General features: G+C 39.9%; 1 protein-coding gene across 2 annotated transcripts in view; it reads left to right on the top strand.

Annotated features, from left to right (window-relative positions):
* The window catches only part of LOC120054388 (ephrin type-B receptor 3-like), a 48,083-nt gene extending 46,130 nt beyond the window's left edge, over positions 1 to 1,953 (top strand). For both annotated transcript variants that reach the window (XM_039001802.1, XM_039001801.1), the window contains one exon: positions 506 to 1,953. In XM_039001802.1, the coding sequence (XP_038857730.1) occupies positions 506 to 614 (109 nt within the window). In that variant the 3' untranslated portion in view covers positions 615 to 1,953. The remainder of the gene's footprint in view (positions 1 to 505) is intronic.
* The last annotated feature ends 12,009 nt before the right edge of the window (positions 1,954 to 13,962 follow it).

Raw genomic sequence — 13,962 nt, 5'->3', positions numbered from 1 at the left:
GGTGATCAGGCCTACCACTGTTGTGTCATCGGTAAATTTCATGATGGTGTTGGAGTCGTGCCTGGCCATGCAGTCATGAGTGAACAGGGAGTACAGCAGGGGACTGAGCACGCACCCCTGAGAGAGAGCCAATATTTAACCAATTCTCTTAATATATTCTACTCTGTCGGAAAAAAAAATCTAACTAAAAGCTACACCGTATTTAAAGGGATGCCATTTGAATGAAAACTCCACAAGAAAAATCCGTTGGCCAGCAAGTGTGAGGGTTTTCAGCAGGTTGAATGACATTTATTCAGAGCGTGCAAGGTAGCCACACCTGTAGAGCGCGTTACGTGTCTGAATACCAAATACTGAGAAGTGAGTAGGAAAGGCGTGCTTAGGACTCCCTATCTACATCTTATAATTAGAACCCAATGTTTTCCTGACCAGAAAAATTATTTGGTTCAAGTTTTAGACCTATTTTTGTTTATGCCTGACCTCTCTCTCTCTCTCTCTCTCTTCTCAGAGACCTTCTTCGGATAGGGGTGACATTGGCCGGCCACCAGAAGAAGATTCTAGGCAGCATTCGGGACATGAGACTACAGATGAACCAAACACTGCCTGTCCAGGTCTGAGATGGACCAACAGACAGACAGATGGACAGACAGGATGGGGAGGAACTGTGCCAGAGAGAGAGCCAATAGGAAACCCTAGCTGCCTGACCATCTCTGCCAATCAGATGAGAACAAAACTGGCTTGCAGTGCCTCGAACTTGTGTTTTTCTTATTTTTCTTCCACGCCAACGTTTTATGTTTCTATGTTCCACATTATTAGTCCAATGTTTTTCCATTTTGTAAAAAAGAAATGTCTAAAGACAAGAAAGAGAACCCATATCCCATGCGTGCCTCACTGGTTTCAGTGTGGGGTGATCGTTTGCATGCGTGCGTGTGTGTTTGTGAGGTTGGCCAGGACTTAAACCCTCCCCTCCCACCTCTTGTATCCTGAACTTAGTCTTCCTCCTGTGAAAATCCATCTCCTTGAACCTTGACCCTACCCCAACATCTGTCGGAAAGCCCCCTGACGGACATTACAGTTGGAAAAGGATGAACACTGAGTATAAAGTGTTTCAAAAAAGCAGAAAACGTGAACTAGCGTTCGTACACAAAAAAAGTGTTTGGACACCAAGATGATAAATGAAAATGATAGAAATTGTTTTATTGTTGGTGTGTGTGTGTGTTATTCCCCATCTTCATATTGAAGGTGTATTATTATGTACAAGGGCACATGCCTAAGAAGGACGTGGAGGAAGAGGGTAAATCAGAGGGTCACAGAGGTCAAGAGGTTAAATGAGAGCTGCTTAGCTGGAGCGGGCCACATTAGTTTGGCCTAACCAGGGCCAAAAGTATGGAACCAACCTTTTTCTAAAACCTGGGGGAACGCACACTCAGGATGTTCTCAAAGTTTGGGACCATTGGCTCATCAACTGTGTTTTTCTTATTATTAGAATTGCTGTTAATTTGTTTACATCAGCCTTCCATTTATGTTTTTCTGTTCCATCACTTTGGGGAGATTTGTGTTTCAAGATGGCTGGTCAGAGCTAAATACTCCTGTTGGACGCTTTGTGTGACGGGGAGGGAGGAGCTAGGTGAGGACTGTGGCAACTCAATACAAAGACCGACCAGCCTTTTGTGTGTGCTTGCGTTTGTGCGTGAGTATGTATGTGTTTGTGTGTATGCGAACGTATGAGTGTAACAAAATACTGTACAATACAGCTTCAGCTACATCGCCACCATGGACAATTAACGCATGAACTGAACAGTGACAAGAAGCAACAATTATATCGGAAACAATTACGCTATATTCTGTGGACAACTGTTAACATTTTTTTTATTGAAATCCAAACATTTGGAAATATATGCATCGTACAACAACTGAGGGCAAGCACGAAAGACACCGTAACTTTCTTTTTACTAATTCCTGGATAAATAATGTATCTAAAACTTTAGCTAAATTTCTATACTTCCACCCAGTGTATTTATTTTTCTCTCCACTTGGACAAGAGGCCATTCGAACTGTGGATTTATTCTAAAGAACAATCAAGAGGAAACGAAAAGACCCAAGAGGATTCGGCAAATCATTGATTATTACAAAAACATGCATATAAAATTGGATAATGTATTTTTGTTGTTGTTCTAAACAGCCTGTAATGTTTTGTAACAAAAAATAAGATAAATAACATGAAAACAAAATGCTATTTGAGAAACTGGGAAAGTGTTGTTGTGAGACGTCGTTTGATTCTGAGTGAAATGAGCAGAGAGCGAGGGATTGAAGACGAATAGAATGAGAGAGAGAGAGAAAGTGAGGAAGGGAAAGGTAGAGAGAAGTTAGGGACAGCTGCAATGATTTTAGCATTTCAAGGGGTAAACCGTGGTTCGACCACGAGGGGTATACACTCTGCACCAACAACCTCCCTCTCCTTTCAAGTGTATGTTTCCGTGTGTGAGTGGGTATGTTGAGAGTGTGTGTTTCAGGCCAAATTGTATTGGTGATCGCCAAGACTGGATCTTTAGCTGTACCATCCCTTCTCTCAATCGTCTGTAAAGAAGAATATATTGTGTAGCCATGTGAACTTGTCAGTAGTTGTCTTCCATGCACCTTTATCCAAATGAAACTTCCCGACACAGTTGACACACCCAATGGTCTATGGAGATTTTATTGAATTTATTTTGTGTTTGTACATCTCGATATTGTCCGTTACCAAGATTGTCCGTTACAACCACTGTATAGCTCTGAGAGCAGACCATTCTTAAACCGATAGGTCTGTAGACGGAGCTCCGTCAAGGGGCTCAGTGTGTGTGCACCTCTGTGATTGGGCCCTAGTCCACTTTTTTCAGAGAAGTGGCCCCTTGGACCCGGCTTGTCAGACTGATTAATGCAGTGGCCAATCTGCTGCTCCGAGGGATACATTCACAGCCCAGCGCAGACATACGGATGGACGGCCTATGATTATCTGTATTTATTTCCTGTTCAGGCTGCAATCATTCTGTCTGGGCTCTGCGGCTCTGCCTGATTAGTACAGTGCGGGGACCAACAACCTTGGCCTGGAGACAGGCAGCAATCTGGAGCGCTCATTGTAAATGATAGCAGCTGCATCCCCTAGGACTGTACCATCAGTGTTATAGTAGGAGGGGAGTGGGATTGGGGGCTGAGGGATGGGATGAACCACCTGTATTGGGTAGGGTGGTACTTGCAGTGCTGGCCCCCACAGATTCTCTTCCAGACAGTTTCTGTTGTCTACCGTGCATCAAGTCTTGCCATATTACTCTTTTAGACTTTCTTTTGAACCCTCTGAAGCCATCACGGATATTATGCAAAAAAGATGTGTTCCTTATTTTGATTTCATTTAATCTTCTTTTAAAATAGAGGCAATTCCAGTTCAATGAGTCCCATGTAAGGGCTTACTAACCCGAAAAAGTTGCACTGTACGACAATGATAGTGATAACAATGATAATGCTCTCAAAGTTGAGGTGAGGTACAAATGCTACATCAGCTAGGACATTGACTTAATAGAACTCGGTTGATGAATGTGAACAATGGAGAAGGCTGAATACAATCAGATGTTTGACATGCCCATTCATGAAAAATGGCAGCTCAGAGCTCGGTTGAACTATTGATTTGTTGCACATGCTGTGCTAGGTCTTGGTTTATGCTTTGGGGGAAAAAAGAAGCTGAATGAGTGATGAGCTCTGATGCTGCAGCTACATATCTTAAAATGATTAGCACATCAACTCTGAACATATTGTTGGAACAAATAGATTTTTCACACTGTAGGGAGATGTTCCTAACAGATGTTTCATACTTAGGACCTTGAATTGTCGAGAGTTGACGATTGTTCATCATTCTGTGTTTTTGTTTAATCATATCTTACAGACCAGTATCTCTGCTTAGCGCTGACATGTGAATGGAGAGTGTGGATATAGGTGCTAGTATTTTAATTTTCTACTGAACCAATCCAGTCCGCAGTCTATACATTTATGGTAGATACAGTATCTCTCTCTGTGCCAATCACCCCATCTCTCTGAAAGTATACGGAGTTAACACTCGCCTCACATTCCTCTACCTACCCCCTAATCCTTCCACACGCCACCCCATCTAACCCCACGACTTTTAACCCCTAACCTTTTCCGATAGAATATTTTTCAGAAATGTTTTTCTTCATCTGTCACTGTTTTATATAAATATATATATAAAAAATTAAACAAACTCACTTAATATGCCTGTCTTCTCGTCACTTTCCAAATACATATCGAAAAAAGTGAGATGTTTACAAGTGTTGTACATGTATAGTGAGAGGAAAAGGAAGAAACCTTTGAGATTTGCAATTATTTTGTTCCTCTGAAAGCATTGAGATGTATTTAATGATGGTGCAGAAGAAAAAAAACAAATTCATTTAAAAAAAAATGCATTCTTGTAGAAATATTTTTTAAATACCCTTTTGCAATTAAATTATTTACCAGTCTTTTGAGTGGTGTGATGAATTTGTATACACATTTCATATATTCATAGGCCTATAATATATTTTACTAGTAACAAACTATCAATATTGACATGCATTATTCATTTTAACAGTCTTCTTTTTCTCTTATCAGAATAAATACCAAGACAAATACAAAGTTATATCTTTACAGTTATAACAAAGTTTAAGAAACGTGTAAACCGTAACGTAGACTGAAAGACAGTTATATAAAAATCTGATAGGAAATTAAAGGCATTTGCAGTTGTTTATCCGACAGTTGTTTACTTAACCAAATTGACATATTTCAGACAACTGATGCGCTGTCAATGTTTGCTGAAAGCACCTCTTCAGGACATTATATAAACACAGTCCTAGCACTTAGGTTTTCAAAATAGTCTTACTTGATACTTGCAACAGCACCTTAATTTAAGATGGTGATCTGGACAAAAACAAACACAAGCCCCATTCCCAGCCTTTACTTTTGTAATTGTTTTTAATGTACCGTATTCCAAACATGTTTTTTTATTTCCCTTCCCACTCACCTTTTTCTTGCTATACACCTTTTAGGCCACATTATTCTCTTTCTCCTTAAAAACAGCTTGAGGACTTTTAGGTCCAACAACAGTCTGTTAAATTGCCTGTAATACCATCTTTCATCTGTATTCGCTATGGGAAAGGTTATAGCCTTCTTCTAAAATTGATTAAATAGTTTTTTCCCCCTCATCAATCTACACACAATACCTCATAATGACAAAGCAGAAACAGTTTTTTAGAAATGTTTGTGCTAATTTATAATAAAAAAAATACTCAGTACTTTGTTGAAGCACCTTTGGCAGCGATTATAGCCTTGAGTCTTCTTGGGTATGATGCTACAAGCTTGGCACACCTGTACTTGGTGAGTTTCTTCCATTCTTCTCTGCAGATCCTCTCAAGCTCAGTCAGGTTGGATGGCGAGCGCTGCTGCACAGCTATTTTCAGGTCTCTTCAGAAATGTTCGATCGGGTTCAAGTCTGAGCTCTGGCTGGGCCACTCAAGGACATTCAGAGACTTGTCCCGAAGCTACTCCTGCGTTATCTTGGCTGTGTGCTTAGGGTTGTTGTCCTGTTGGAAGGTTGAACCTCCGCCCCAGTCTGAGGTCCTGAGCCCTCTGGAGCAGGTTTTTGCATCAAAGATCTCTCTGTACTTTGCTCTGTTCAGCTTCCATCCTGACTAGTCTCCCAGTCCCTGCCGCTGAAAAACATCCCCAAAGCATGATGCTGTCACCACCATGCTTCACCGTAGGGATGGTTCCAGGTTTCCTCCAGACGTGACGTTTGGCATTAAGGCCAAAGAGTAAAATTGTTCTTTCAGACCAGAGAGTATTGTTTCTCATGATCTTGGCTGTCATGTGCCTTTTACAGAGAAGTGGCTTCCATCTGGCCCCTCTACCATAAATGCCTGATTGGTGGAGTGCTGCAGAGATGGTTGTCCTTCTGGAAGGTTCTCCCATCTCCACAGAGGAACACTAGAGCTCTGTCAAAGTGACGATCGGTTTCTTGGTCACCTCCCTGACCAAGTCCCTTCTCCCCCAATTGCTCAGTTTGGCCGGGGTGCCAGCTCTAGGAAGAGTCTTGGTGGTTCAAAACTTTTTCCATTTAAGAATGATGGAGGCCACTGTGTTCTTGGGGACCTTCAATGCTGCAGACATTTGTTTGTACCCTTCCCCAGATCTGTGCCTTTACACAATCCTGTTTTGGAGCTCTACGGACAATTCCTTTTACCTCATGGCTTGGTTTTTGCTCTGTCGACTATGGTACTTTATATAGACAGGTGTGTGCCTTTCCAAATCATGTCCAATCAATTCAATTTACCACAGGTGGACTCCAATCAAGTTGTTGAAACATCTCAAGGATGATCAATGGAAACAGGATGCACCTGAGCTCAATTTTGAGTCTCATTGCAAAGGTTATGAATACTTATGTACATAAGGTTTTTCAGTTTTCCATTTTTAATAAATGTGCAAAAATGTCTAGAAACCTGTTTTCACTGTGTCATTATGGGGTAATATGTGTAGGTTGCTGAGTATATATTTTTTATTTCATCCATTTTACATTTAAGGCTGTAACCATAAACAAAATGTGGAAAAAGTCAAGGGGTCTGAATAATTTCCGAAGGCTCTGTATATGTGTGTGTGTACGGTGTACATATTAGGACAGCCTCAGTCGCAGTACAACTTCTTTCAATTTCTGCAGAACTTGTACTATGGTAATAGTATTATATAGTCCAATAGTTCAGCTGGTATGGACCAGGATCTAGAATCCTCATAAAGTAGAATGTGAAATCTTATTTCATATCTAATTAAGATACTCAATTGCATTTTGGAAGTAATAGAACAAAAATGGCAGAAACAGTGACATTTTACTGACCCCTGACACTACTTTTCTAATCCACTCTGAAAGACCTATAATTCTGAAGTGCCTTCAGAAAGTATTCATACCCCTTCACCTATTCCACATTTTTTTGTGTTACAGCCTGAATTAAAAAGGGAATCAATATAAAATAAATTCAAAGTCATCTACGCACAATATCCCATAATGACAAAGTGAAAATAAATATCTAAGTTACATAAATATTCACACCCCTTAGTCAATACATGCTAGAATCACCTTAGGAAGCGATTACAGCTCTGCGTCTTTGTGTGAAAGTCTCCAACAGCTTTGCACACCTTGATTGTACAATATTTGCCCAATCATTCTTGTTAAAATTCTTCAAGCTCTGTCAAATTGGTTGTTGATCATTGCTTGAAAACCATCAAGTCTTGCCACAGATTTTCAAGCAAAAGTCAAAACTGTAACTCGGCCACTCAGGAACATTCAAGGTCTTCTTGGTAAGCAACTCCGTCCTGCCGAAAGGCGAATTTGCCTCTCAGTGTCTGAAAGCAGATTGAACCAGATTTTCCTCTAGGATTTTGCCTGTGCTTAGCTCCATTCCGTTTCTTTTTTTATCCTGAAAAACTCCTCAGTCCTGAAGTATTACAAGCATATCCACAACATGATGCAGCCATCACTATGCTTGAAAAAATGGGGAGTGGTACTCAGTAACTTCAGGAGTTTTATTGGATTTGCCCCAAACATAACACTTTGTATTCAGGACAAAAGGTTAATTGCTTTGCCACATGTTTGCAATATTACTTTAGTACCTTTTTGCAAACATGATGCATGTTTTGGAATTGTTGTATTCCGTACAGGCTTCCTTTTTTTCACTCTGTCGATTAGGTTAGCATTGTGGAGTAACTAGGGTTGTTGATCCATTTTAAGATGCTATTAAACTCAGTAACTATTCCAAAGCCATCTTTGGCCTCATGGTGAAATCCATGAGCAATTTCCTTCCTCTATGGCAACTGAGTTAGGAAGGATGGCTGTATCTTTGTAGTGACTGTGTGTATTGATACACCATCCAAAGTGCATTTAATAACTTCACCATGCTGAAAGGGATATTCAGTATCTGCTTTTGAAAAAATCCAGAATGATGCAACTTTTTCTGTGACTTATTCAGTATAAGGAATGACGCTGGAGAAGAGAAGCAGGTATGGGGAGTCAACATTTAGTCGGAACAGACATGAAAACAGAACAGGAACAGTGTCAGAACCGGGTAAAACACAATCAATGCAGCAGCGTAGAGCAGAGCTGGGGAACTGACAAATATAGGGGAGGTAATAAGCAGGAGTTTGAGTCCAGGTGAGTCCAATAATTTGCTGATGCATGTGACAAGGGAAGGCAGGTGTGTGTAATGATGGTGGCAGGAGTGTGTAATGCAGGGCAGCCTGGCGCTGTCACGATCGTCTTCGGGTGAAAGAGAGGACCAAGGCGCAGCGTGATATAGATACATCTTCTATTTATTAGAAGAGATGAAAATGAACACGAACACTAATACACACTAAACAAAAACAACAAACGACCGTGAAGCTACAAACGAAAGTGCAGACACAAGCTACTAACGTCAAACATAGACAATTACCCACAACCTACCTAATGCCTATGGCTGCCTAAATATGGCTCTCAATCAGAGACAACTAATGACAGCTGTCTCTAATTGAGAACCAATCCAGGCAACCATAGACATACATAAACACCTACACTGAACACAACTCCATGAAATCTACAAAAAAAACCTATACAATACAAACACCCTATACGAGACAAAAACACACAAACATCCCCCATGTCACACCCTGACCTAAAATAATAAAGAAAACAAAGATAACTAAGGCCAGGGTGTGACAGGTGCCCTCGAGCGCCAGGGGGGAAGAGCGGGAGCAGGCATGACAATTAAGCACATTTTTACTCCTGAAGTTATTTAGTATTGCCACAACAAAGACTTTAAATACTTATTGACTCAAGACATTTTAAATTCAGTCTATAACACTTTTTTGTTGTTGAGAAAGTCAAGGGGTGTGAATACTTTCTGAAGGTACTGTATATCCAGTATATACCATATATTATATTTACATACAAATAGTAATCGTTAGTACATTTACCATAATAGTATGTTTATCTTCAGCACTGTGTGTTTTAACCATTCATTTCTGCCCAGAAATGGTCTACCGAGCTGTAAAGATGCTGAACGAAGCAGTCCTGGCTTTCTTCGGACAGTGAGATGCTGACGACAACACATTCACCTGGAAGGGAAACTCGAGTTAGGTCACACTTTATTTGGATAGTCCATCTGTAAATGCTCTACAGATGGCCATACTATCAACAAACTACCTGTTGATAAGCAACTGCTTGCTAAGGTTACGGTTAGAATAAGGGTTAGGACTAGGGTTAAGTTTAGGGCTAGAATAAGGGTTAAGGGTAAGGGTTAGTGGTAGGGGTTAGTAGATAGTTAGTTGAAATGTTACTGGTAGTCTGTAAATAGCCTATCTGTAGATGCTCTGCAGACTATACAAATAAAGTGTTACCGACTAGGCAAGGTGTTAGCTTGAAGCACGCCCCTTCCATCATGATGTAATAAAGAAGTTGAATCTCGAAGATCTGTCCGAGATTCCATGAGTTGTCTACTCACTCCTCTTCAAAGCTGAATTCAATATTTAATCTTCACTTTCAACAATACCAATGTGGAAACTTCTAAAACAATGGATAGGTATTTCAACTACTTCCGTCACACAAACTATGTGTCAACTCCTTATATCCTGCTATAAACCTATGAGAAGCTAATTTGTGTTTTTCAAGATAAAAAAACATGCACTCATTATGTACTACACCTCCCCCTCTCCTCCAGGTCCCCTGACTCTTTCTCTCTCTTCCTCTCATTCTTTCTCATTTTCTCCCCATCCAATTAAAAGGGAACTCGGCGTCTTGGTCGAGCAGATATTTTTGACACACACCGCTAGATGCGCTCTGAGAAGTCTCAACAGGGGATTATGGGGTTTGTGTTGCAGTAGCAGAATATATTTTGTTCTCAGATAAGAGAGCTGGAGGGGAGCAGCACACCAACCTCAACTCAATACTTTTATGTTGCCCTTTTTTCTACCGTTCTCTTTAGATGATATTTTCACTTGGGCCACCCGCCATACAGTACCAGTTAAAAGCTTGGACACACCTACTCATTCAAGGGTTTTTCTTTATTTTTACTATTTTCAACATTGTAGAATAATAGTGAAGACATCAAAACTATGAAATAACACATATGGAATCATGTAGTAATCAAAAAAGGGTTAAACAAATCAAAATATATTTTTGATTTGAGATTCTTCAAACTAGCCACCCTTTGACTTGATGACAGCTTTGCGCACACTTGGCATTCTCTCAACCAGCTTCATGAGGTAGACACCAGGAATGCATTTCAATTAACAGGTGTGCCGTGTTAAAAGTAAAATTATGGAATTCTTTGCTTCTTCATGCGTTTGAGCCAATCAGTTGTGTTGTGACGAGGTAGGGGTGGTATACAGAAGATAGCCCTATTTGGTAAAAGACCAAGTCCATATTATGGCAAGAATAGTTCAAATAAGCAAAGATAAATTACAGTCCATCATTACTTCTTCTACTTGGTCACCAACCCGGATCCGGGAGCATCCTATCAGTAAAAAAGCTGACTAGCATAGCCTAGCATAGCGCCACAAGTAAATACTAGCATATAAATATCATGAAATCACAAGTCCAAGACACCAAATGAAAGATACACATCTTGTGAATCCAGCCATCATTTCAAATGTTTTACAGCGAAAACACAATATGTATTTCTATTAGCTAACCACAATAGCAAAAGACTCAACCGCATATTTTCACAATTTTTTTACAGCATAGGTAGCTATCACAAAACCGACCAAATAGAGATATAATTAGTCACTAACCAAGAAACAACTTCATCAGATGAGTCTTATAACATGTTATACAATAAATCTATGTTTTGTTCGAAAATGTGCATATTTGAGGTATAAATCATAGTTTTACATTGCAGCTACCATAAAAAAATATCACCAAAGCAGCCGGAATAATTACAGAGAGCAACGTGAAATACCTAAATACTCATCATAAAACATTTATGAAAAATACATGGTGTACAGCAAATGAAAGATAAACATCTTGTGAATCCAGCCAATATTTCAGATTTTTTAAGTGTTTTACAGCGAAAACACAATATAGCATTATATTAGCTTACCACAATAGCCAACCACGCAACCGCATTCATTCACCGCAAAGGTAGCGATCGCAAAAAAACAGCAAAAGATATAAAATTATTCACTAACCTTGACAAACTTCATCAGATGACAGTCCTATAACATCATGTTACACAATACATATATGTTTTGTTCGAAAATGTGCATATTTAGCGGTACAAATCATGGTTTTACAATGTGAATACGTAGTCAAAATGCACAAAATTATCCGGAGATATTTTGGACAGTCACCTAATCTAATCAAATAACTCATAAACTTTACTAAAAAATACATGTTGTACAGCAAATGAAAGATACACTAGTTCTTAATGCAACCGCTGTGTTAGATTTTTAAAAATAACTTTAGTACGACATACAGCTTACGTTATAGCGAGACAGCGCCCGCCAAAACGCTGGATAATAGAACTAAACATTTTCCACAGAAATACGAAATAACATCATAAATGGTTCCAACTTTTGCTGAGCTTCCATCAGAATCTTGTACAAGGAGTCCTTTGTCCAGAATAAATCGTTGTTTGGTTTTAGAATGTCCTCTTCGCCTGTCGAATTAGCAACCATAGCAAGCCATGTGGCGCAAAGATGTCCATCTTCACCAAATGCAGAGAACGGAAAACGCCAAAACTCCCGATAAACGTTCAATAATCTGATAAAACTATATTGAAAAAACATACTTTACGATGATATTATCACATGTATCAAATAAAATCAAAGCCGGAGTTATTAGACGTCTATACCGAACGCTATTCAGAAGCCAATGGCGATGTCCTTCCCGCGCCTTGCTTGACAAAGGAAATTGGGGTCACGTCATTCCAAGAGCTCTTGTTCGACCTCAGATCAAGCTAGACACCCCATTCCACCTCCCACTGCCTGTTGACATCTAGTGGAAGGCTTATGAAGTGCATGTATATCCATAGATTTCAAGCAAATGAATAGGAAGGCCCTGGAACAGAGCCTCGATTTCAGATTTTTCACTTCCTGACTAGAAGTTTGCTGCAAAATTAGTTCTGTTTTACTCACAGATATAATTCAAACGGTTTTAGAAACTTGAGTGTTTTCTATCCAATAGTTATAATAAAATGCATATTGTACGAGCAAGAATAGAGTACGAGGCAGTTTAATTTGGGCACGATTTTTTTACAAAGTGAAAATAGCGCCCCCCCTATTGACAAAAGGTTTTAAGACATGAAGGTCAGTCAATCCGGAAAATTTCAAGAACTTTGAAAGTTTATTCTAGTGCAGTTGCAAAAACCAACAATCACTATGATGAAACTGGCTCTCATGAGGACGGCCACAGGAAAGGAAAACCCAGAGGTTTCTCTACTGCAGAGGATAAATTCATTAAAGTTACCAGCCTCAGAAATTGCAGCCCAAATAAATACTTCAGAGTTCAAGTAACAGACACATCTCAAGATCAACTGTTCAGAGGAGACTGCGTGAATCAGGCCTTCATGCTCGAATTGCTGCAAAGAAACCACTACTAAAGGACCCAAAAATGAAGAAGAGACTTTCTTGGACCAAGAAACATGAGCAGTGGACATTAGAGTGGTGAAAATCTGTCCTTTGGTTTGATGAGTCCAAATTTTAGATTTTTGGTTCCAACCGCTGTGTCTTTGTGACACGCATAGTAGGTGAATGGATGACCTCTGCACGTGTAGTTCCCACCGTGAAGCATGGAGGAGGAGGTGTGATAGTGTGGGGGTGTTTTGCTGGTGACACTGTCTGTGATTTATTTAGAATTCAAGGCACACTTAACCAGCAAGCCTACCACAGCATTCTGCAGCGATACGCCGTCCCATCTGGTTTGTGCTTTGTGGTACTATACTTTGTTTTTAAACAGGACAATGAAACAAAACACACCTCCAGGCTGTGTAATGGCTATTTGACCAAGAAGGAGAGTAATGGAGTGCTGCATCATTTAACCTGGACTCCACAATCACCTAACCTTAAACCAATTGAGATGGTTTGGGATGATTTGGACCTCAGAGTGAAAGAAAAGCAGCCAACAAGTGCTCAGCATATGTGGGAACTCCTTCAAGAATGTTGGAAAAACATTCCTCATGAAGCTGGTTGAGAGAATGCCAAGAGTGTGCAAAGCTGTGTCAAGGCAAAAGGTGGCTATAATATATTTTTGGGTTATTACATGATTCCATATGTGTTTTTTTATAGTTTTGATGTATTCACTATTATTCTACAATATAGAAAATAGTAAAAAATGTAATAACTGTTACTGTATATTAGGGCAGCGGAATTCAGGGGACACAGGCCCGGTATTGCTTACTATCTCTTAACTTGCTATTGTAACCAGCTGCTGTCAGTCTACTTTGTGAGCACCATGACATTACAACGCGTTAACCGTTGTTCAAAAAAAGACAAGTTGAACCAGAACCAAATACCTACACTGAAGCAGAACGGGGATGTATGGTAGACAGCCAGCACTACTTTAGGAAAGCACTCCCAACGTACATTATGACATTTCAGTATGATGTATATGGGCCAGTGCCAACATGAGGTACTGTAGACATTCCTATGGCTAATGATATGGTGCTACCCCTCTCGGCACAAACTGGTTGAATCAACGTTGTTTCAACGTAATTTGTCAATGTATTGTGACGTGAAATCTTCGTCAACGTACAGTATTGTGACGTGGATTTGTAAAAAGTCAATTTCAACCACAGATATTATGTTTTTCAACATAGACAAACCTTGCATAGCCGCAGGCAATAGTGGTACTGAGGGTGCAGCAGTACCCCTTGATAAATCACAATAAAAAATGGTATAATATAATAAGCTTTGGAACAGGTCGTCTGG

Source organism: Salvelinus namaycush, chromosome 10 (genome assembly GCF_016432855.1).
Source record: "Salvelinus namaycush isolate Seneca chromosome 10, SaNama_1.0, whole genome shotgun sequence".
Taxonomy (NCBI): Eukaryota; Metazoa; Chordata; class Actinopteri; order Salmoniformes; family Salmonidae; genus Salvelinus; species Salvelinus namaycush.
This window is presented reverse-complemented; position numbering and strand designations above follow the sequence as displayed.